The following is a 25,886-nucleotide window of genomic DNA, read 5'->3' on the forward strand; positions in this document are numbered from 1 at the left end:
TTAACACAATATAACCAACTTGATACCGCCACACAGACTGACTGATCGAGAGAGAGAGACTGAGCCGTCGCCTTCCTTATATCCCCTTCGTATCCGTAGTCGTATTCGGTTCTATCATAATCGTAATCGTAATCGATTCTAATCGTTGCATCAGAATGTTAATTACGCCGCTTCTGTCGTACAGTCCGATTTAATATAACATCTGCACTGTTTCGTCAGCCAAATCGTGTCAAAGTTGACAGCGCTTGTCGTATCCTTCCAAACTACGCCGTGGCTTTATGATCGTTATCAGTTGGCTTATCAGTCCAACACCTGCACTATCGCGTTCTCAACAATAGTGACTAGTAACTAGGCCCACCCTAGTTACATCTATATATATATATATATATATATATATATATATATATATACATCTATATATATATATATATATATACATCTATATATATATATATATATATATATATATATATATATATATATATATATATATATATATATATATATATATATATATATATATATATATATATATATATATATATATATATATATATATATATATATATATATATATATATAGATGTATATATATATATATATATATATATATATATATATATATATATATATATATATATATATATATATATATATATATATATATATAATAAATAGTATAAATAGGCCTATATATATATATACATATAAAATATAGGCCTATATATATTATATATATATATATATATATATATATATATATATATATATATATATATATATATATATATATATATATATATATATATATATAGTTGTGTGTGTGTGTCGGCCTACATAGGCCTGCAATTTTAATATATACCACATACGGGTACATGTATGTGTGTAAGCTTTAATCACTGCAGACTTAATACTAATAGTTTATCTAGAGTCTGTACATTTTGCAATTTTTTGCCTTGGTGTCACCCTCCTAAAAGGTGTCACCCGGTCACGCCTCTGATACTAATATATACAGGGGGGATTAGGGAGTGTTATAACATCCCCCCCCCATGGACCCCTCTGTAAAAAATGTTTACTGTCATAATACCACTGTTACTTATTTAAATCTATTTCTGAATCAATATATATGTATAATTGTATATGTATGTTTAGAACAGTCATCTAAAAACTGAAGCTATGTTCACTCTGAGTTGTTTATTACCCCCCCCCCCCCCCCCCACCTCACCACCACAATTGTGTAGAGAGACATTAATGTCACACCTAGGTATACGCTGGGTAGGATAATTCACCTAAAGGGGCTGGACAGTGGTTGAATCCCCCACCCCCTCAACCCACCCCGAAGTGATGTGTAAGTACTTTTGGGAAAACGCTTAATGAAGTACCAAAGTACCACGCCGACAGAATCATAGCTTTTGAAACAGATAAAACTCTGTAAATATTGTTTTTGCAATTACCAATAAAGAGGAGTGTGATCAATACAGTGATCTAACCCATAGGCCTACTATCTCATTATGTTAAAAATGATCTTTAAAGAACACAAAAAACAGAAGCTATTTAAAAAAATGAAAAATCGGAACTGCAAGACCAATAATTTAGTAAAATGAAACTATTATTCAGAATATTCCACCTGTTAGATTTATTTTTTTATATTTAATAGAAAAGTTTGATTTTATACCAACTCTGATTTTAAAAACTTTCGTTATGCTCTAATATTTTAGCATTTATGATGACAATATATTTAATTCTGATTGTAGACAAAATATTTTTGTAAAAACGAATAGCTACTATATAACATACTAAAGTAATGATTTATCTGTTTTTGCATTTGCAATTACATTTGTAGAATTATATATAGTTATATTAAGAGAGTGATTATTTTCCCTAGTTCGTTTGTCTTAATTAATATTCCAGGAATCATATCAAATTGTTTTTTTTACAAGGATTATTAAACAGGTTGTGTTGCGTTGATTGTTTTTGGTTGTATTGTGTGTATATTTTGTATTTGTTTTTTGTTTAGAGTGATAAATTATTTTCTTTTGTCAGCCTACATTGTGTTTTTTTAAAAATTTCTTCAGAGTAGTACTTTCAATTTATTTTACATCATAGCGAAGCAATGATATACAGCTAGTGTGTGTGTATACAGGGGCGTAGCGAGGGGGGGGGGGAGGGCGGGGGGTGCGGACCGCACCGGGTGACACCATTTAGGGGGGGTGACACCAAGGCAAAAAATAGCAAAATATATAGAGAAAAACTCGAGGGGGGGGGTGCAAATCGAAAGTTTGAGGGGGGGGGTGCAAATCGAAAGTTTGTGGGGGGGGGGGGGTGCAAATCGAAAATTTGAAAGTTTGTCTCCGCCCACCCACAACTTTCATTATGGATTGTATAAATCACTATGACCTATTTTGGGCATAAAATTATAAACATAAATTTACAAAAATATTTAAAACCAAGTTTAATATTACTGTAAGTACTTAATTTCAATAAAACTAAGGTCAAACAAGTTTGGTAGCTTAGCGATCCTACTGAGCTAAATAATAAATTAACATAAATAAAACGATAGACACAGACAATAATAATTTAGTCAAAATTAGCTTAATAAAAATATTTCGGCTATGTACGGGTAACAAGAAAGCAAGTGGGCCTAACGTATGCTCAACCAAAATTGAATTCGAACAAGTTTGAGTTCTAAGGTTGACTTAATGAAATATTACTTTTTATAGTTTTATAGATATTATTATTTTAGGTTTATATTACACATAAAAAAATGGAACTGGTGGAGTGGAGCCCTTAAATTGTTTGAGTAAAACGTTTAATTTGCCAGTATGGCAAGTTGATTTAATTTAAACCGGAAGTTTGGGTTCTTTTCGGAAGTATGTGTTCTCGTTAATCACAAGACACTCCGAGACTCAGTCATATGAGCAGGATAAATAAGTAGGAAAAGGACATCATCTTACAAGAACAAAATGCAGGCTGCGAGTAGAGCACCACCCGGAGTTCTTCCAGTGCCAACGGAACCTACAAAACGATATGGAACTCCGTTAGGAATTGTCTACGGAATTGTTATTTCTATTTCCATATTTGTTGTGGTGCTTGTAGGTAAGTTACACAACAAAGATAAAAATAAACAACACCCGAAAAATTGAAAATAACACAACAGGCCAGGCTCAGGCTGTGCCTGTAATTTAATTTTAATTTAATCAAATAGCCCAGTGCCCAAAGTTCTTCATATTCATCTGTGAGGAACATCGATCTAGATGTATATTGTTTCGAAGTGACTACTCGGAAGATTTTTCTCCCCAACGGTTGCCCAACGCCTCCACTTAGTCGGCAAAAGATAGCTCTGCGCATGCACAGTGACCTAGGGTTAGGGATAAGATTAGGGTTAGGGATAGGATTAGGGCTAAGTTTAGGGTTGGTGTTAGGGTTCTGCTGTTGTAAACACACGCATGCGCAGTACCATTGAAAAGATTGCCGCGATGGCAAGTCGTAGTTTCTTTCCATTGCACATGCGTATCTTATTCCGGCTAGCATCAGCCATATTGTTTAGGCCCTAACTACAAAAATGTCATGTAGATCGAAACCTTCCCTACTGACTACCACTTGTTTGCCGAGTATTACTCCGAAAGCGGGGGGATTTTTTAAATGGCAGATTCTAGCCAGAAGCTGGGCACAGTGCTGCAAATTACCTGTTTTTCTTGTCTTCTCAATGTTCATAGTTTAGGTCTATGTGTTGTCTTGATGGGACATGGAGTAACTTACTTAAATAGGCCCAATAGATTTAGGGGCCTTCAACACTGCTATCTATGACTGGCTTAACCCTCTTGAGACGCCCGGGCCGATCTATCGGCCGCCGGTTTTATAGCCAAAAAGACGACCGGCCGATCTATCGGCCGGGTCTCAGCCGTGATAGTAGAAGCCACACGATTGGCTTTCTAGTATCATATCAGCCAATCAGATTGCTTCTAACTGTTATAGTACATATCTAGCACTTCAATGGCGACTTCCATTGAAAGTTTGCCTCATGTTTTTGTTTTTTATCGATTGTTTTAGTGCCGTGAGTCCTATCGTAAATTTTTTTATGTCCAACACTCCAGTCATCAAAATATACTAAAAATATACTTAGAAATTCTAATGTAGAAATAATAATTAGTAAATTAGTTCAGATTATTGAATAGATGTTTGTGTATTATTTAGATTAGCATTACAGAGAGAAAAAACGTATTTTTATACAAATTTACTGTAATTTAGTGCCGTCAAATTTTTTTCGTGCATAAATTATGCAAATCAGAAAGCTCACATATATATATGTTGAGATTTTTATTAGATTTATAAAAATCATATTAGCTCATTCAATTTCCTAATAAATAATATATATTTTTATGCATGTAAAATAATTAGTTTATTTTTTTCAAAATTTTTTTGTGATGCAAGTGCAAAACTTGAAAGTAGGCTCCGTCTTCTTAGCACCGGCTCTCTAAAAAAGCTACGTCTTAAGAGGGTTAATTGATATCTATTTTTTAAACATGTGAATTAATAATTTTAATGATTCAACTAGATATTCTGACCCTTTTAAAACCTTTTACAACCTGTCTTATTACTTTGATTTTAGGAATTTATTATCTCATCACTGGAAAGGGAGCTCGATTTGACTTTGGATGGTAAGTATTTAGGGTTGTCCACAAGTGGTGTCACACTGTTGGGGAGAGTCTATACTTTTATTTCAATGTTTTGGGAGGCTGAGGGAGTCAGAAAGTGTAACATAAATATTTTGAATTTACAAAGTGGTTACTTAACATAAAATAAATTAATTGAACTGTCATTGACCAGCTCATTAAATAATAGATTTCTTGTGAAATATTCAAAACCTTTTAAAGTTTATTTAAAATTTTGATCCAACAGGTTCTTCTTTTCAACTTCCCCTTATATGTGGGCTTTGATTGGTGTAGGCATGGCCATCTCCTTGTCTGTTGTAGGTGCTGCATGGTAAGTTTATTGAGTCAACTGTTTATCTTGATTGTCTCCCATTTTGTCCCTTTTATTGCATTGATTGGATTTTATTTCCTGCCAATCAGGGGCATCTACACAACTGGTGCAAGCATAGCGGGTGGTGGTGTTAAAGCCCCACGCATCAAGACCAAAAACTTGATCAGCATTATTTTCTGTGAGGCTGTGGCAATCTATGGAATTATCATGGCCATCGTCATCAGCACAAATCTCAGTGTCAGTTCAACTTTTTTTTTTACAGGGGAGGGGGAACAGCCTGTTCTGATAGTTAATACATCTGTATGACTTGCTAATCCACATTTTTGTTTTGCAGAATGTTAATTTGAGTTCACTCACAAGTAAAGAAAAGATCTATGCTAATTGGGCAGCTGGTAATTAATTTATTTTCCTCACATTAGTGTGTAATTTTTGTGTGGATGTATAATGCTTGGTGTAGTGGAGAACAAATCATTTAGGCATGTTTTTTTTTCTGGTTTTAAAATAGTTTGTGTATTATAGAAGAATATTTTGGTGTATTAGAGAAGAATATTATTAAACTGCTGTATTTCCTGGTTGTAGGTTTTAAGATGTTTGGGGCTGGTCTGACTGTTGGTATCTGTAACCTGGCCTGTGGTATCTGTGTTGGCATTGTGGGATCTGGAGCTGCTCTTGCTGATGCTGCTAATGGTGCACTCTTTGTCAAAATCTTGATCATTGAGATCTTTGGCTCTGCTATTGGCTTGTTTGGACTCATCATTGCCATTTTACAGGTAAAGTTTTAGTTTTGAAACATCTACTCATTTTGTTACCTCTTACACTACCCATTCTCATTTTAGACTGGTTTTACAAGAAAGTTTTAAGCTTTTATTGATTAGGTGCTTGCTCTCAAGTAAAGGATAACTAATTATTTAGTTTCATATCTAGTTAAACAGTTCATCAGTAGCAATGAGACTGTGGGCGGCAGAGATGTATTTTTCTTAAACTTGAATCTGAAGATTATTTGATAAAAAAAATAGCTTTCCCAACGCAATATACCCCCCCCCCCCCCCCCCCCCTTAATTAATTTGCCATACAAATTAGATGAAGTCTGTTTGTGACTAGCACTTTGTGTGTATTTCAGGTGACAAGTGCCAGTATGGAAAGTGAAGCATAATCCACTCAGTCTGTAATGATGTTAGTTCATGTATTTTTTTTTGTGCTACACCGTTCAATTAATGGCTTTACTTGAAACTTTCTGGAATTGTCAAATGTTTTTATCAAAAGCAGTTTTAAAAAGTTTTCTTGTAGCTGGCATCTGCTGTGTTAATAATGTATTTATTTATACCCTGAGATAGATTTGTTGGTAGTACTGGTACGTACATGTTTATATATATTTTAAGTTTTGGTTTTACAGAAACCACTTGAAGCACTCAAATTAGATGTTTAGTAGCATAAATTTTAAATCCAGGGGAGTGAACTAGTAGAACATGTATTGATTATGTTAATCTGGAATCTGATTTTTATGTACAACTTGTAAATATTTTTTTTTATATTTTGTGTAATGACTGATAGTTTACTTGGTGTAACATTTTAGTTTTTTGTAAAGCAGCATCAGTAGGTGGACCTAATCACTGCTAAGTTTTGTTAGAAACTTTAAAATTTCTGTACCTAATTACAACTGTCAACTGTAGTTTTATTTCTGTGATAAATTTTGTGTTGCTTACACCAAGTACAGAGATTGTGTGCAAATGTTTAGGGTAATTACCTTAATTGTGTACATGAGATATTTATTACATTCCTAACACATTCATCAATTATCTAAAGATTTCATATATACTGAAATATTAAAATTAAATTTTAGGCACTTTGTGTGTTTTGGTTCCATTTCATTTGTAAGTCAAGATAGTGGTTGAAGCAAGCAAGTTCCATGACATTTTCTTATTTGTGGTGTCTCAGTTACACAGAGTGTATTCAAAAATGTAAATTAAAAAAATAACTGTAGTTTGTTTGTCTAGATCAGGTATAATAAAAAAATATGGATCTATTCAACCGTTTTTTTTGTTTTTAATTTTATAGCATATGGAGACTGCAAATGTTCACTTGTGAAAATGTAAATATTTTTTATCATAGCACTAGCACAAAAAGAATGTATGGGGGAGTGGCAATGTTATGTTAAGAAAAGTTTATTTGTGGTTGTGGGAAAGTGATCCATTTGATTCTCTGGTGCTAAGTAATTTGGATCTTAAGTTTTTATTCTCACCCCTGAATTTAAATTGTAAAGAAAAAATTATAAGGAAGACTGATAAGTTTTTGGATCAGTTTAATACAGGAATGTACAAAAGTAGATAAAAATAAAACTATCAATTTGACAATTTGGTATAATGACAGTACAAGACAACAGTGGTACAGTGATGTTGGTACTACACAACATTGGTACAGTGAAAAATAAGAGATTGTATGAGTGACAAACTCTACACCACAAGACATGTCTGACAAATGAGACAAAAACTTTGTACATGGAGTAGAAGTGCATAGATCAATTTAAAATAAGTTAACTGCCATGGCACAGCAGACATAGTCAGGCATTACTATTTACACAGCTCAACATTAGTATGTAACATCATCAGCACATTTTTACTTGGTCTATTCAAAGTTTTATATGTATAATGTAGAGTCAAAGTTTTGATGTATAATTAGATTTAAACTTTTCAATGTATAAAAAGTAAGGCTTAAGAAATGATAGAGGTAGGTAGGTAAGGCTTCTTAAATCACAAGTGCTACATAGATTAGGTGTATAAAAAGTAAAGATATAGATCAGGTATTTATACATTTAGTTAAGTAGAAATTGGGGAGAAAGTGATTTTTTCCATGGCGAGGTATGCTGGTTACAGGTGAGGCGTGGTTAAAAAAGCACTATAAATAGGTTACAGGTTGAGTGGTTACAGAAGGGGGGGGGTCAGTCCAGCCTTCAGAGACATAGCCAGGTAGGTGTTAAATCTACATTGGCCAGGTAACATTGTGACAAACATTTTGTAAGCATTTTCAGGTGTTAAGCCTAAAATAGCATGTTTTCTGTTTCTAAACAATCGCTGTGTGTAGTTGAGGCACTAATATACACAGAAGCATCATATTGAACATGAAGACACATGCAAACTATTGTGCATTAGTCATGCTCCAGATGGTAATGATTCAGTCTATTGCTGCTTGTGTACTGAAACTAACACACTACAGCAAGAATAAGTATGTGACATGGCTTACAAGCCCCTCAAAGAAAAACCTCTTGTTAAAATAACTTGAAAAAAGTCCAGACATTTTGACTGCAGTTCTGTTTGATTGTGTATTTCTGCTACATCTAAAAAATTGTAGGCTATACATAAAGATAAATGTGTGTAATTTAAACACTATGAATATCACAACATATGTACAAGTGAAAAAGTTTTTGTACAAAATTGCAAAAAATTGATATAATTTTTTTGGACTTTATAAAATGAAGAGTTCCATTAATACTCTCTCACATTGGAATACTTCAATTTGTTCATAGGTATACACAAAATTTTGATTACATTTTCAACAAATGAAAAATACACAATTTAACTAAGTAACACTACAGAAATTTCCTCCTATAAATAGCATTTCAAGGCAATGAGAGACTGGAAAAAGACTGACAAAGTTTCAAAGAAAAAATCTCTGGTGTTTTAGGATATAAACTAGCAAAATTCAGTGAATCAAACATTGCCACTATCTGCCAGCTATGTCTATGTTTATAAATACAATTGACCACAACAATTGTAACATTGGAGACTTGTTAAAGTAAATATTTATATACTTATTGTAGCCTCCATGAAACAACCAAAAGAGAGAAATGGATAAAATAATTCAGTACAACTAAATGCATATTTGGCACTTAAGATCACTTATCAAATCTAAACAATCAGCATTAATTTTCACTGTTACCTCCCTTTGGTGCAGTGACTATGTACATTAAGAATAGTTTAAAACAATACTAAATTATGAAGTCTTTTGTTACATTATCAACAGGTGTAGACAAAACAAAAATTTAAAGAGAGCATAGTACTGATATCCCAGTCTGTCATAAATATGTCAGATAAGATTGGTCATTAAATAAATTACACCATCAGTTAATTAATTAAGCTGGTACTAGAGCAAGCGGCATGGGATAATAATAGTATAGTAATTAGTCTAGTCCCAGTTGGCTGAAATGGACCAGATCGTTCTAGTTGATATGGACTAAAAACTGTCAAAACGTTTGATTATCTCTTTGAAGTAGTTGTCTGAACTGATGACATTGTCAATGGGGAAAGTGCTGGTTAACTTTGTAAATTAAATTATGTGAATACTTTAGTTTTGTTATTTGTGAATAATTGTTGTTAATGAGTGAGCTTTAGCTAAATATTTAACTATGATTCAAAAATCTAAGAGGAGAGGTGACATTACAGGCTGATAATCAGAAACTCTCATTTTAAAAATCTTTCGGTTTTTCTTCCTTAAAAATTAGGATTTGATTAGGAATTATTCTTGTGAAATCAATAGAAAGTTTTATCTTCCTTTAAGTCAGTACACATATAATCTACTCAGTAACACTGGAACCTTTAATGAAGCATAGGCGTAGTAAGTGTTCTACACACACTAGCATGGGAGTCCTACACACACCATAATGGGAGAATAAGAGCTCCACACACACCATAATGGGAGAATAAGAGCTCCACACACACCAGCATGGGAGAATAAGAGCTCCACACACACCAGCATGGGAGAATAAGAGCTCCACACACACCATAATGGGAGAATAAGAGCTCCACACACACCATAATGGGAGAATAAGAGCTCCACACACACCATAATGGGAGAATAAGAGCTCCACACACACCATAATGGGAGAATAAGAGCTCCACACACACCAGCATGGGAGAATAAGAGCTCCACACACACCATAATGGGAGAATAAGAGCTCTACACACACCATAATGGGAGAATAAGAGCTCCACACACACCATAATGGGAGAATAAGAGCTCTACACACACCATAATGGGAGAATAAGAGCTCCACACACACCATAATGGGAGAATAAGAGCTCTACACACACCATAATGGGAGAATAAGAGCTCTACACACACCATAATGGGAGAATAAGAGCTCCACACACACCAGCATGGGATATCTGAACAATCAACTTAAGCCGGTATAAACAAGAGAAAAACTGTACAATACATTTGCATTGGTCCTGCTGGTACAAGATATGTACATTGATTACTATAAACTTAAAACTTTTCTGCCTTTCTGCTTGCATGTGTCTTCATAGAGTAGTGTCAGAGACCTGTACAGGAAGGTGAAAGATGGACGACTTGACGGCTTTTTATGCCAGCATGATTTCATTAGTTCGTAAACAACTGTCGTTTCATTTTCTGTTGGCGCAAGGACTTTACCTGCCCGTAGATAATTGATGACTTCCTCGTGGGTCATGCCATAGTAAGGCTGAAGGGCAAATGAGAAAATTTCCCACAGTAAGACACCAAACGACCAGACATCGGACTGGGAGGAGAATTTATTGAACAGGATGGCCTCTGGTGGCATCCATCGGATGGGTATGGCGTCCTTATCACTGCCGTGGTAGTAATCCATGCTGTGGATACTTCGAGCCAGACCAAAGTCAGAAATTTTGACGGTCAGGCCACGGCCCACCAAACAGTTCCTGGTGGCCAGGTCTCGGTGGACGTAACCTCGGTCAGACAGGTAGATCATTCCATTGGCAATCTGGCGAGCCATGTGAAGCTGGTCGGCCATGTCTATACTGCTGACCTCATCTATAGAAGGGACTGAGCCGGCATCGCTCCGCCGCAGACACTGGTCAGGACTGCACAGTCTCAGAAACTCATTTAAATCCCCCTTGGACATGTACTCAAACAGCAGACACATGGGTTTACCAATGGTGCACACGCCGAGCAGACGCACAATATTGGGGTGATCAAACTCCACCATGAGTGAAGCCTCACGTTCAAAGTCTGCCTGAACAGTTTCTGAGGCGTCCTCTTTTAACATTTTAATTGCGATGAGCTGCCCCTGGCTGTGCTTCTCCTCACAGATGGTGTCGTCCCCCAGCAGCTTGATGTCCGCCTGCTTGGAGAAGTGCATCTCTAAATGTCTCAGGTCACCCCGGCTGGAGAAGGGGTTGCGGTTGTGCTTGCAGCCGCAGGCCAGGTTGTGCTTGCTGGCGCTGAGCTTTCCCCCCGTGATGTGTGAGTTGCCGTTGCTGCACATAATTCTAGCCTTGAAGACACGCCCAAACGCCCCCTGACCGATGTCCTCTATAAACACTATATCATTCCTAGGGAATTCCAGGGTTTCTAACTTTGGATTGAGACGATGGGTTTTCATCTGCAACAAACACAACAGATTATAAGTCTTTTTAACTTTAAATACAATTTAAACAAAAAGCAAGCATGGTCAAATATTTATCAAATTAAATAGTAGTTTTATTCAAATTAAAACATCCTTAAGTAATTTATAAACAAGTTATAAAAAATAAATAATATCATCAGTCACACAGTTACATTTATAATAGCCCAATGTCTAGTGAACCCTAGTATGTAGAGGGTCAGGTGAACAGATTTATTCCAGGCTGACAAGAAGTTACTGACATGACAGGAGGTGACTGGCATGACAGGAGGTGACTGGCATGACAGGAGGTGACTGGCATGACAGGAGGTGACTGGCATGACAGGAGGTGACTGGCATGACAGGAGGTGACTGGCATGACAGGAGGTGACTTGCATGACAGGAGGTGACTGGCATGACAGGAGGTGACTGGCATGACAAGAAGTTACTGGGATGACAGGAGGTGACTTGCATGACAGGAGGTGACTGGCATGACAGGAGGTGACTGGGATGACAGGAGGTGACTGGCATGACAGGAGGTGACTGGCATGACAGGAGGTGACTGGCATGACAGGAGGTGACTGGGATGACAGGAGGTGACTGGCATGACAGGAGGTGACTTGCATGACAGGAGGTGACTGGCATGACAGGAGGTGACTGGCATGACAAGAAGTTACTGGCATGACAGGAGGTGACTGGCATGACAGGAGGTGACTGGCATGACAGGAGGTGACTGGCATGACAGGAGGTGACTGGCATGACAGGAGGTGACTGGCATGACAGGAGGTGACTGGGATGACAGGAGGTGACTGGCATGACAGGAGGTGACTGGCATGACAGGAGGTGACTGGCATGACAGGAGGTGACTGGCATGACAGGAGGTGACTGGCATGACAGGAGGTGACTGGGTGACAGGAGGTGACTGGCATGACAGGAGGTGACTGGCATGACAGGAGGTGACTGGCATGACAAGAAGTTACTGGCATGACAGGAGGTGACTTGCATGACAGGAGGTGACTGGCATGACAAGAAGTTACTGGGATGACAGGAGGTGACTTGCATGACAGGAGGTGACTGGCATGACAGGAGGTGACTGGGATGACAGGAGGTGACTGGCATGACAGGAGGTGACTGGCATGACAGGAGGTGACTGGCATGACAGGAGGTGACTGGCATGACAGGAGGTGACTGGGATGACAGGAGGTGACTGGGATGACAGGAGGTGACTGGGATGACAGGAGGTGACTGGGATGACAGGAGGTGACTGGGATGACAGGAGGTGACTGACATGACAGGAGGTGACGCATGATAGACTTCTCCACCTGACCTTTGAACTTACCTGATGATAAGCTGAGTTAATGGGCAGGTTCTCAATGTCAAGGTCATCCTGCGGGGCAGCGTTGTAGTGGGTGTGTCTCCACCTGAGCAGCAGCCCAATGACCAAGGTGCTCAGGACAGTGACGGACAGCACAATGGGCACCAGGATGGTCATCAGCAGCTCATCAAATTCCTCCAGGCTGGCCTCAGGTCTCTGTGTGCTGGCTGAAACAAGAACATTCAACATGTGCTGGCTGAAACAATAACATGCAACAATCACTGTCTGAAACAATAACATTCAACAATCAGTGGCTGAAACAATAACATTCAACATGGGCTGGCTGAAACAATAACATGCAACAATCACTGTCTGAAACAATAACATTCAACAATCAGTGGCTGAAACAATAACATTCAACATGTGCTGGCTGAAACAATAACATGCAACAATCACTGTCTGAAACAATAACATTCAACAATCAGTGGCTGAAACAATAACATTCAACATGGGCTGGCTGAAACAATAACATTCAACATGGGCTGTCTGAAACAATAACATTCAACATGGGCTGGCTGAAACAATAACATTCAACATGGGCTGGCTGAAACAATAACATTCAACATGGGCTGGCTGAAACAATAACATTCAACATGGGCTGGCTGAAACAATAACATTCAACAATCACTGGCTGAAACAATAACATTCAACATGGGCTGTCTGAAACAATAACATTCAACATGGGCTGGCTGAAACAATAACATGCAACAATCACTGGCTGAAACAATAACATTCAACAATCACTGGCTGAAACAATAACATTCAACATGGGCTGGCTGAAACAATAACATTCAACATGTGCTGGCTGAAACAATAACATTCAACATGGGCTGGCTGAAACAAGAACATTCAATATGTGCTGGCTGAAACAATAACATTCAACAATCAGTGGCTGAAACAATAACATTCAACATGGGCTGGCTGAAACAATAACATTCAACAATCACTGGCTGAAACAATAACATTCAACATGGGCTGTCTGAAACAATAACATTCAACATGGGCTGGCTGAAACAATAACATGCAACAATCACTGGCTGAAACAATAACATTCAACAATCACTGGCTGAAACAATAACATTCAACATGGGCTGGCTGAAACAATAACATTCAACATGGGCTGGCTGAAACAATAACATGCAACAATCACTGGCTGAAACAATAACATTCAACAATCACTGGCTGAAACAATAACATTCAACATGGGCTGGCTGAAACAATAACATTCAACATGTGCTGGCTGAAACAATAACATTCAACATGGGCTGGCTGAAACAAGAACATTCAATATGTGCTGGCTGAAACAATAACATTCAACAATCAGTGGCTGAAACAATAACATTCAACATGGGCTGGCTGAAACAATAACATTCAACATGGGCTGGCTGAAACAATAACATTCAACAATCAGTGGCTGAAACAATAACATTCAACATGGGCTGTCTGAAACAATAACATTCAACATGGGCTGGCTGAAACAATAACATGCAACAATCACTGGCTGAAACAATAACATTCAACAATCACTGGCTGAAACAATAACATTCAACATGGGCTGGCTGAAACAATAGCATTCAACATGGGCTGGCTGAAACAATAACATGCAACAATCACTGGCTGAAACAATAACATTCAACAATCACTGGCTGAAACAATAACATTCAACATGGGCTGGCTGAAACAATAACATTCAACATGTGCTGGCTGAAACAATAACATTCAACATGGGCTGGCTGAAACAATAACATGCAACAATCACTGGCTGAAACAATAACATTCAACAATCACTGGCTGAAACAATAACATTCAACATGGGCTGGCTGAAACAATAACATTCAACATGTGCTGGCTGAAACAATAACATTCAACATGGGCTGGCTGAAACAATAACATGCAACAATCACTGGCTGAAACAATAACATTCAACAATCACTGGCTGAAACAATAACATTCAACATGGGCTGGCTGAAACAATAACATTCAACATGTGCTGGCTGAAACAATAACATTCAACATGGGCTGGCTGAAACAATAACATTCAACATGTGCTGGCTGAAACAAGAATATGCAACAATCACAACCGAGATAGTACAACATTCAACATTGGCAGCTGGTAGCTATCATGTTGAATTAAAATCTAAATATTGGCAGATCATGTTGTAACTAAGAGCTAACCATTGGCTGCTGATGGCTATCATGGTGTAACTATATGAAAAAGCAAATAAAGAATCTGTCTAGCAGTAGGAAGAATGGGGAAAAAATGAACTTGGTTACAACAGCTGTGATTTACTAAACTAATTAAGAATAAAGTCTAAATTAATGTAAGCCCAATGTTACTAAGTGTTTGGCCATAGTCTATAGGAGTAAAGATCAGTGACCACTTGAGACCCTTCACGTCCGAAGCGTACTTGTATTTCTTTAAGATGACTTGTACGAAGTTTACTTATTAAAACACCATTGACAAGGAACAACTATTTACGTATCAGTATCTACATACTCAAGAGGAGGAAAATGTTGTAAACATAAAATATAACAATGTTGAGCAAGTGACCAGTCAGCAGGACACAAAAGTTTATCATCAGATACAGATGAGATACAGCTGAGTTGTGTGTGTGATAAGATACAGCTGAGTTGTGTGTGATGAGATACAGCTGAGTTGTGTGTGTGATGAGGTACTTACAGCTGAGTTGTGTGTGTGATGAGATACTTACAGCTGAGTTGTGTGTGTGATGAGATACTTACAGCTGAGTTGTGTGTGTGATGAGATACAGCTGAGTTGTGTGTGATGAGATACAGCTGAGTTGTGTGTGTGATGAGGTACTTACAGCTGAGTTGTGTGTGTGATGAGATACTTACAGCTGAGTTGTGTGTGTGATGAGATACAGCTGAGTTGTGTGTGTGATAAGATACAGCTGAGTTGTGTGTGATGAGATACAGCTGAGTTGTGTGTGTGATGAGGTACTTACAGCTGAGTTGTGTGTGTGATGAGGTACTTACAGCTGAGTTGTGTGTGTGATGAGGAACTTACAGCTGAGTTGTGTGTGTGATGAGGTACTTACAGCTGAGTTGTGTGTGTGATGAGGTACTTTCAGCTGAGTTGTGTGTGTGATGAGGTACTTACAGCTGAGTTGTGTGTGTGATGAGGTACTTACAGCTGAGTTGTGTGTGTGATGAGGTACTTACAACTGAGTTGTGTGTGTGATGAGATACAGCTGAGTTGTGTGTGTGATGAGGTACTTTCAGCTGAGTTGTGTGTGTGATGAGGTACTTACAGCTGAGTTGTGTGTGTGATGAGGAACTTACAGCTGAGTTGTGTGTGTGATGAGGTACTTACAGCTGAGTTGTGTGTGTGATGAGGTACTTTCAGCTGAGTTGTGTGTGTGATGAGATACTTACAGCTGAGTTGTGTGTGTGATGAGGTACTTTCAGCTGAGTTGTGTGTGTGATGAGGTACTTACATCTGAGTTGTGTGTGTGATGAGGTACTTACAGCTGAGTTGTGTGTGTGATGAGGTACTTACAGCTGAGTTGTGTGTGTGATGAGGTACTTACAGCTGAGTTGTGTGTGTGATGAGATACTTTCAGCTGAGTTGTGTGTGTGATGAGGTACTTACAACTGAGTTGTGTGTGTGATGAGATACAGCTGAGTTGTGTGTGTGATGAGGTACTTTCAGCTGAGTTGTGTGTGTGATGAGGTACTTACAGCTGAGTTGTGTGTGTGATGAGGAACTTACAGCTGAGTTGTGTGTGTGATGAGGTACTTACAGCTGAGTTGTGTGTGTGATGAGGTACTTTCAGCTGAGTTGTGTGTGTGATGAGATACTTTCAGCTGAGTTGTGTGTGTGATGAGGTACTTACAGCTGAGTTGTGTGTGTGATGAGGTACTTACAGCTGAGTTGTGTGTGTGATGAGATACAGCTGAGTTGTGTGTGTGATGAGGTACTTACAGCTGAGTTGTGTGTGATGAGATACTTACGGCAAACCTGGAGATCACAGTACTCCCATCTGACCAGCTTGTCTGTGGTGTAGCACCATGGTCTCTCCTCCTCCCCCCCGGGGTTGCGGCAAAAGTTCTCTGAATTCAAAAGTTCAGGGAAGATTTTTGGGGAGCGGGTGTGGCTCTGGGGGTAGCTGGCGGCCCAGGGTTGGCAGGGAATGCCAGACTTTGTAACATTCATGGTTCCGTTGTACCATCTCCCCTTCTCCACATAGCAGTCATCTGAATGGACAATAAATGGAAGCAACTTACTAAGGGAAACAACTTGATAAATAAAAACAAAAATTTTGAAAAAGACAAAGAACAGTTTTTAAATTAATAATAAGAAATTAAAAAATATTTTTTTTTAGCCAAAATAAAAAACTAAAAATAAAAGGTAAATTACTAAAAAAATTTGCTATGAGTATTAAAATTTGGTAACTATAATCTTGCTTACCTCGAACGTGTGAAGGGGAGTAATCATGATGGTTAGATTCAATGCAAGTAAGAGTTGTGTCCCATTTACTGGGTAAACCCGAGCACTGTGGTAAGTGTGAAAGACCTTTGGTGCTGCCTTCAGTGGTGGACAGCTGGGCCAGCTCTTGGAAGCAGAAGAGTGTCTGGACAGCAAAACAGCTTTCACTGTGGACAAACACGTTTGTTTTACTAGTAGCAACCACACTACGTTTATTTGTGAATTACTAACTGCTATCTACAGACACAAGGTGAAATGTATTATGTGTACATCATTATGTATGTACACCACTTTGAGTGTGCTATGTAGCTGTGTACACTAGTATGCACACACACGTACTTGTTATGTCAAACTTAAAGGATCATCTTTTAAAGCAGAGGCTACATTGATGGGTGATGGGAATTAGTGGATGTGCAGATTTGTGACAACGCAGATGGATTTTTTTATAGTTAGCTAATACAACTTAGAGAGACAACGTGGTTATATGGTAGAGCATTTGGCTGCTAGCCCGAGGGTCTGGAGTCAAAAAGAGGAACTTGATTGTAATACAACTTAGATTTTTATTGCCCTATGGTGATGTGAGCACCAGATGAAAACACGAACATGATGTGAGCTATGTATGAACATGACGTAAGCCATGTATAAACATTATATGAGCTATGTATGAACATGACGTAGGCAATGTATGAACATGATGTGGGCAATGTATGAACATAATGTGAGCTATGTATGAACATGATGTGAGCTATGTATGAACATGACGTAAGCAATGTATAAACACGATGTGAGCTATGTATGAACATGACGTAAGCAATGTATGAACATGATGTGAGCTATGTATGAACATGACGTAAGCAATGTATAAACACGATGTGAGCTATGTATGAACATGACGTAAGCCATGTGTAAACATGATGTGAGCTATGTATGAACAAGATGTGAGTTATGTATGAACATGATGTGAGCTATGTATGAACATGATGTGAGCTATGTATGAACATGACGTAAGCAATGTATAAATACGATGTGAGCTATGTATGAACATGACGTAAGCAATGTATGAACATGATGTGAGCTATGTATGAACATGACGTAAGCAATGTATAAACACGATGTGAGCTATGTATGAACATGACGTAAGCCATGTGTAAACATGATGTGAGCTATGTATGAACAAGATGTGAGTTATGTATGAACACGATGTGAGCTATGTATGAACATGACGTAAGCAATGTATAAACACGATGTGAGCTATGTATGAACATGACGTAAGCCATGTGTAAACATGATGTGAGCTATGTATGAACAAGATGTGAGTTATGTATGAACACGATGTGAGCTATGTATGAACATGACGTAAGCAATGTATAAACACGATGTGAGCTATGTATGAACATGACGTAAGCCATGTGTAAACATGATGTGAGCTATGTATGAACAAGATGTGAGTTATGTATGAACATGATGTGAGCTATGTATGAACATGACGTAAGCCATGTATAAACATGATGTGAGCTATGTATGAACATGACGTAAGCCATGTATAAACACGATGTGAACTATGTATGAACATGACGTAAGCCATGTATAAACACGATGTGAGCTATGTATGAACATGACGTAAGCCATGTGTAAACATGATGTGAGCTATGTATGAACACGATGTGAGCTATGTATGAACATGACGTAAGCCATGTATAGACATGATGTGAGCACCAGATGAAAACACGACCAACACGTAGACAAACAAAGCTCAGCTAACCACGACCAACACGTAGACAAACAAAGCTCAGCTAACCACGACCAACACGTAGACAAACAAAGCTCAGCTAACCACGACCAACACGTAGACAAACAAAGCTCAGCTAACCACGACCACTTCGTGTTAATGCCACCTAATCTCTACCCCATCTCTCACATATTTGTCGAGCCCCGCAGGGCGGCAACACTCCTCAGCACGCACACGAAAACACCAGATGCAACAATAGACCAAGGGGAGGCAACCCGCCTGATTTACCACGCCCTGGGTACCACGGTTCGAGTTCACCCCCTTGTTGTTTGGGCAAGGTCCGAACTTGACAAGGGAAACAACTCCATCGCTGATTGCCCGTTTAGACAATGCAGGTTTTGTTGTAGAGTTACACCCCTTATCTAACGTCAGATAAACTTTTGTTTAGCCTTACATTTATAAACATTGAAAATACGCACTACATAAACATAACAGCGAAATTGTATTCGATGACTCAGCATCTAGGTCAGCTCTAATATTTCTAGCCTCACCCCAGCAGCGTGGCTACCCCAGCAGCGTGGCTACCCCAGCAGCGTGGCTACCCCAGCGTCACAGCGGCCGTTGCTGTACCCCTAGCTAGTGGTGTACACACGGGTCAAACCCAGGTTAATGTTGCATAAATGAGTTGAACCCCAGGCTAATGTTGTATCAATGAATTGAACCCCTGGCTAATGTTGTATCAATGAGTTGAACCCCTGGCTAATGTTGTATCAATGAGTTGAACCCCTGGCTAATGTTGTATCAATGAGTTGAACCCCTGGCTAATGTTGTATCAATGAGTTGAACCCCTGGCTAATGTTGTATCAATGAGTTGAACCCCTGGCTAGTGTTGTATCAATGAACCCCTGGCTAGTGTTGTATCAATGAACCCCTGGCTAACGTTGTATCAATGAACCCCTGGCTAAGGTTGTATCAATGAGATGAACCCCTGGCTAATGTTGTATCAATGAGGTGAAACCCTGGCTAATGTAGCAATGAACCCCAGGCTAATGTTGTATAAATGAGTTGAACCCCTGGCTAGTGTTGTATCAATGAGATGAACCCCTGGCTAATGTTGTATCAATGAACCCCTGGCTAATGTTGTATAAATGAGTTGAACCCCTGGCTAATGTTGTATCAATGAGGTGAAACCCTGGCTAATGTAGCAATGAACCCCAGGCTAATGTTGTATCAATGAAATGAACCCCTGGCTAATGTTGTATCAATGAGATGAACCCCTGGCTAATGTTGTATCAATGAACCCCTGGCTAGTGTTGTATCAATGAGATGAACCCCTGGCTAATGTTGTATCAATGAGTTGAACCCCTGGCTAATGTTGTATCAATGAGGTGAAACCCTGGCTAATGTTGTATCAATGAACCCCTGGCTAGTGTTGTATCAATGAACCCCTGGCTAACGTTGTATCAATGGACCCCTGGCTAACGTTGTATCAATGAACCCCTGGCTAAGGTTGTATAAATGAGATGAACCCCAAGCTCACGTTAAACCCTTCACCAGCCACTCCTTGCAGATGTAAACACAGCAACCTTGACATTTAAAGCCGCCATGTTAACTTTTGGCTTTTTTAGACGATTGATGTCGGCGCTATAAAAAAGGTTCCTGTCACCCTTCGTTTATCATGCAGGCAGAGCTTAGCACGTGGCAAAGTTTAAACATCTCGCATCTATTAGGCTACTCACGTCAGTAGATCTTACGTCCCCGTCAGTAGATCTTACGCCACCGTCAGTAGAAATTACACCCCCGGTTCGCAGAACTTACGCCCCCGTAAAAAGTAAAATCTACCAGCTATATATAAAGTAAAACCTGCCAGCTATATAAAAAGTAAATCCCACCACTTATATAAAAAGTAAAACCTACCAGCTATATAAAAAGTAAAAACCTACCAGCTATATAAAGGAAAACTTACCAAGCATATAATTAAGTAACATTCTCAGCTGCGCGGCTGATGAATAAGTTGTAGAAAAAGATTTGCTAAAAAGTAATTAGCTAATGATCAAACCTGCTGCAGACATGTAATTAACTAATCACCAAACCACGCTGTAGGCATTTAATTAATCCCATAGCGGAGTTCCCCAGTCATGTTTTCAAACGAGACGACAAAAAAAAATTCATAAAAAACGTTTTAATAACAAGCTTTTATGTAACAATGCACTAAAAAGTAGAAAATAAATTATAGACTACTATTTAAATAACTATAAAGAAAAGCGTGGGTCACTTTAGTATCTATTGGATACCTTTACTAATGTTAAGGAAGACACCCACGCTTTTCTTTATAGTTATTTAAATAGTAGTCTATAATTTATTTTCTACTTTTTAGTGCATTGTTACATAAAAGCTTGTTATTAAAACGTTTTTTATGAATTTTTTTTTCAGTACTTTACATGTTTTATTTACAATAGAGTTACATGACTAAAAACCATTGCGCGCCTACTGAACATCACGTTCAGTAGGCGCGCAATGGTTTTTGAACGCAGCCATTACGTGATGGCGCAGCTATTGAAGGTGATGACGCGTGTGGTGTGGTTGGCTAGACATGCCTACTAATTCGGTCCAAATTTTAATTAATTAATAAAAAATTAATTAGGCATCCAATTAAGTCAAATTTAGTTTCAGATTGCATTGTCTTCATGTCTTGACCCACGTGCCAACTGTGAATCGTGTCGGTCAAGTAGAACTGTCCGAATTTTCACTCCTGCGTTTCCGTCTAGACAGACTGTCGACAGACTGACGACAGAGGAAGTGAGTTAAATAAAAGCTTGTAAAAAAATTCATAAAAAACGTTTTAATAACAAGCTTTTATGTAATGATGCACTAAAAAGTAGAAAATAAATTATAGACTACTATTTAAATAACTATAAAGAAAAGCGTGGGTCACTTTAGTATCTATTGGATACCTTTACTAATGTTTAGGAAGACACCCACGCTTTTCTTTATAGTTATTTAAATAGTAGTCTATAATTTATTTTCTACTTTTTAGTGCATCATTACATAAAAGCTTGTTATTAAAACGTTTTTTATGAATTTTTTTTTTCAGTACTTTACATGTTTTATCTACAATAGAGTTACATGACTAAAAACCATTGCGCGCCTACTGAATATCACGTTCAGTAGGCGCGCAATGGTTTTTGAACGCAGCCATTACGTGGTCGTGATGGCGCAGCTATTGATGACGAGTGTGGTGTGGTTGGCTAGACTTGCCTACTAATTCGGTCCAAATTTTAATTAATTCATAAAAAATCAATTAGGCATCCAATTAAGTCAAATTTAGTTTCAGATTGCATTGTCTTCATGTCTTGACCCAAGTGCCAACTGTGAATCGTGTCGGTCAAGTAGAACTGTCCGAATTTTCACTCCTGCGTTTCCGTCAAGACAGACTGGCGGACGACAGAGGAAGTGAGTTAAATAAAAGCTTGTAAAAACCGATTCCTTAAACCGCAGGTGTACATAGTTGTTTTGATGAAGGAAATAGTTGAGTAGCATGACTTGAGACAGCCGTCTGCTGGCGTCGTGTGCTAGAGTCAGTCGTCTGCTGATGTTGTGTGATCTAATAGACAGACAGTACGCCGCCCATGGACCCCCCATGGGGGGGAGAGAATTATTCATCTCAGGTCACTCAGTCGGCGGTAAATGAACTTTTAGACTGGAGACAGTTCGTCTTTAAGTGATGTCCGGACAACTTGGCTTTAGACGGAACGGGTTATATCCGGACAACTTGGGTTTAGACGGAACGGGTTATATCCGGTCAACTTGGGTTTGGACGGAACGGGTTATATCCGGTCAACTTGGGTTTAGACGGAACGGGTTATATCCGGGCAACTTAGCTTTAGACGGAACGAGTTATGCCCGGACAACTTAGCTTTAGACGGTACGGGTTATATCCGGACAACTTGGCTTTAGACGGTACCGGTTTTGTCCTGAACTAGGACGCCTAATGGTCGCGACCAGAACCGAATTAGTGGATACGAGCCGGCCCGCGGCGTAACATACGCCGCTATTTAGTTGTTTCTAATTTTCAATAATTCATAATTTGTGAATTCGACAGTACCAACGCTGACACTGAAAATATTTCTTTAAAACACTATAAGTAGCTCGTTAAGGACCATAACCCCCCCCCCTTCCTTCCCCCCCCCTCTCCCCCCCCCCCCCCTACGTTTAAAATAGTTGGCTCTGCTTGTAAACATTTAGAATTTAGAGTGAACACAGCTCACTAAAACCATGTAGGGGTGGGGAGGTAGGGAGAGCGTTTGCAGCTTGTTTTCTAACGGCTCGAAGAGGAGAATTATATATATAGATAGATAATTGCCCCAAATATTCAAGCAAAGTCAGAAACAAACGGAAGGCGGACTTGATGTTAAACCAATACGGGATCTCAACGTTGGACAGTGTAAAGTTAAAAGATAAGTAAATCAACAGCACCTAGGTTTTTGGGCCTTCCTCGTGTAGTGCAACATGGTGGTCAATTGATTTTACATGACGACATAACAACAAACATACAATGGCGGAGATAAGTTTTTTCAATACCATCACAAGGCAAAGAAACGGAACAAAACTACAGCAATAACCTCAATATGATTTATATAATATACCGCCGACGCCAACACTATGGATCGAGGATACAGCAATGACGTCATCATGCTAGATCAATGACGTCACCAAGACAACCAAGAAAAGAGACAACCACGAAGTCACCGTGACGGGACCATGCGACAACCATGACGTCACTTACTTGCAGAGAGGCAGTGGCTCGTTGGTGTCGTTCTTGCAGTCGGGGAAGATGAGGTGGCACAACATCCTGGTGGCCGGGACCTGACACAGGCTGCCGCTGGGGACGTGCTGGGCCATCTCGGAGAAGGTCTGTTGCAGGAACTGCTCGGGGTCCATGCTGCTGTTGTGGTACACGTACCTGCCGTGTAGGTACTGTCTGCACACGGTGCCGTTGTACGCCGAGCACATGTGCTGCTGGGTCAGGCTGCTGAGATACACGGGGTGGGGGGAGGGATGGTAATGCAACATCGTACAACTCGTTACAAATACATTTAATACACAACATGATATTATACAACAACATGGTTTATCTCGATATAAATACATTTAATACACAACATGAAAATATACAACAGCATGGTTTATCTCAATACAAATACATTTAATACACAACATTGAACATTTCAATACAAATACAACATTTTAGCGCCAACATAAGTTGCAATACATTTTAATACCAACACAACATGCAATACCGTAACACGGATACATGTTATTACATCTGAATTACGAATACAGCTTCTTTACACAAATACACTCATATCTACATACAGATACATCTTAAACACCTACACAACGTCTCTCCTAATATTGATCCATTATCATCACCCCCCCCCCCCCCCCCGCCTGACAGAGTAACACAAAAATGTAACAAAAACATCACATCTTTGTGTAGTAACGCCAAACCGTGGACCCCTCAACGCATGGGTCCGAAACATAATCCCGGCTAATCTTGAAATCCGATAAATAAAATAAACTCAGTTCTTCCCCTTTCCCGGCAGGACATGAAGAGCGATGATTTGCCCGAGGGGAGATAACACAGATTTAAGAGGCCAGCGACACTTTATTAGATTTGCATTACTTCCCCTAGCGTAGTAAAACACTTGGAGCGGGACCTTCGCCTGCTTTAAACGTTAGTCTTACCCCCGGTGATAGTGGGGGCCCCTCCCGCAGTGAGTTGACCTCCCTGGCCAGTTTTGACGCGGGCCCTGGGCCCTGAAGTGCGACTGGTAAAAACGTTCAAGTCTGACGTAGAAAGTGAACGACCGACGCGAGGATACAGCTGGTTACTACAGCCGCGGGTCGGCGGTTTGTTCAGGGGAGATAACACTTCAAAGTTATCTCTTACCTAAAAGATGGGGGAGGTAATTACTTGTAGACTAATTATGATATTAGCCAAGACAATTAACTGCTATTTTCTCAGGCTTCTATACAAACGTCTGTGGGGGTAAAAAAAAAAGGTTAACTTAGAACTTCAAAAACGAGTAGATTCTAATTAAAATTAGGGGATTATTACATTTTAAACGTGGGAACTCTCTCGCCCTAACATAAAAAATGTAAACACGTGGTCATTTATCTACGTGAAGTCAATATTCCCTCTCTCTAAACATATACGAGTGTCTTTTAATTTACCTCTCTCTAGACATATACCCGTGTCTGTCAATTTTCCCTCTATCTCGACATAAATGTGTCTGTCAATTTTCCCTCTATCTGGACATATGTGTCTGTCAATTTTCCCTCTATCTGGACATATACGAGTGCCGGTCAATCAAGAGGCCGGCCCGAATACATTTCATTATAAAAGCTGCACTAATGTTGGTGTTCAGCCCAAGAAACAAAATGTGTAACAGGCTGCACTAATGTTGGTGTTCAGCCCAAGAAACAAAATGTGTAACAGGCTTAATCTAGTCCAACACTCAACAGTAAATGAACGTTCCGGTAATTAGCGTGATTTAAATGTGCGCATGTTTTCTAGGTGAGCACCCCTGGGGGTGGGGGAGATGAGCCAGTAGTGATCGGCAGGTGTTGACGTGTTTCTCATTAAACACCTCTCATTAACCAGAGATTAACTCCCTGGGTTATCGACAGTTTTAAAGGGTTTTTGCTGACGTGTGGGATGTGTTAGTTCTTAATCCATGCCCTCACAGGTGGGTGTGGTGAAACACCCCACACTCGTGTGGCTGTGACGAGACGTCTTACCCCAGGTGGATGTGGCGAGACGTCTTACCCCAGGTGGATGTGGTGAGACGTCTTACCCCAGGTGGATGTGGTGAGACGTCATACCTCATGTGGATGTGGTGAGACGTCTTACCCCAGGTGGATGTGGTGAGACGTCTTACCCCAGGTGGATGTGGTGAGACGTCTTACCCCA

The 25,886-nt window shown here is 39.2% G+C and overlaps 2 protein-coding genes across 7 annotated transcripts in view; one reads left to right on the forward strand and one right to left on the reverse strand.

The window, feature by feature from the left end:
- Window positions 1–2,865: 2,865 nt before the first annotated feature.
- On the forward strand, window positions 2,866–7,011 carry LOC131955507 (V-type proton ATPase 21 kDa proteolipid subunit c''). The gene is made up of 7 exons (XM_059319654.1): window positions 2,866–3,096; window positions 4,610–4,658; window positions 4,900–4,983; window positions 5,073–5,220; window positions 5,318–5,375; window positions 5,563–5,753; window positions 6,104–7,011. Exons 1-7 carry the CDS (start codon window positions 2,964–2,966, stop codon window positions 6,134–6,136), a joined length of 696 nt encoding a protein of 231 aa, XP_059175637.1. The 5' UTR covers window positions 2,866–2,963; the 3' UTR covers window positions 6,137–7,011.
- Window positions 7,012–7,265: 254 nt separating this feature from the next.
- Window positions 7,266–25,886, reverse strand: part of LOC131955500 (muscle, skeletal receptor tyrosine protein kinase) — a 65,932-nt gene continuing 47,311 nt past the window's right edge. For 4 of the 6 annotated variants that reach the window (XM_059319634.1, XM_059319638.1, XM_059319636.1 and 1 more), the window contains 5 exons: window positions 23,697–23,942; window positions 17,164–17,348; window positions 16,707–16,949; window positions 12,696–12,898; window positions 7,266–11,356 (listed from right to left, as the gene is read on the reverse strand). In XM_059319634.1, the coding sequence (XP_059175617.1) occupies window positions 10,235–11,356; window positions 12,696–12,898; window positions 16,707–16,949; window positions 17,164–17,348; window positions 23,697–23,942 (1,999 nt within the window). In that variant the 3' untranslated portion in view covers window positions 7,266–10,234. The remainder of the gene's footprint in view (window positions 11,357–12,695; window positions 12,899–16,706; window positions 16,950–17,163; window positions 17,349–23,696; window positions 23,943–25,886) is intronic. The other 2 variants (XM_059319639.1, XM_059319637.1) reach the window with 1 other exon arrangement.

Source organism: Physella acuta, unplaced genomic scaffold (assembly GCF_028476545.2).
Source record: "Physella acuta isolate Inbredline_101_S28 unplaced genomic scaffold, ASM2847654v3 ptg001070l, whole genome shotgun sequence".
NCBI lineage: Eukaryota > Metazoa > Mollusca > Gastropoda > Physidae > Physella > Physella acuta.

What these genes read in the sequence shown, in the direction of transcription:
- LOC131955507 (XM_059319654.1), top strand. Translation starts at nt 2,964, where the DNA reads ATGCAGGCTGCGAGTAGAGCACCACCCGGAGTTCTTCCAGTGCCAACG. An exon ending in CTATGCTAATTGGGCAGCTG is followed by an intron (nt 5,376 to 5,562) that starts GTAATTAATTTA and finishes TCCTGGTTGTAG; the next exon opens with GTTTTAAGATGTTTGGGGCT. An exon ending in TCATCATTGCCATTTTACAG is followed by an intron (nt 5,754 to 6,103) that starts GTAAAGTTTTAG and finishes TGTGTATTTCAG; the next exon opens with GTGACAAGTGCCAGTATGGA.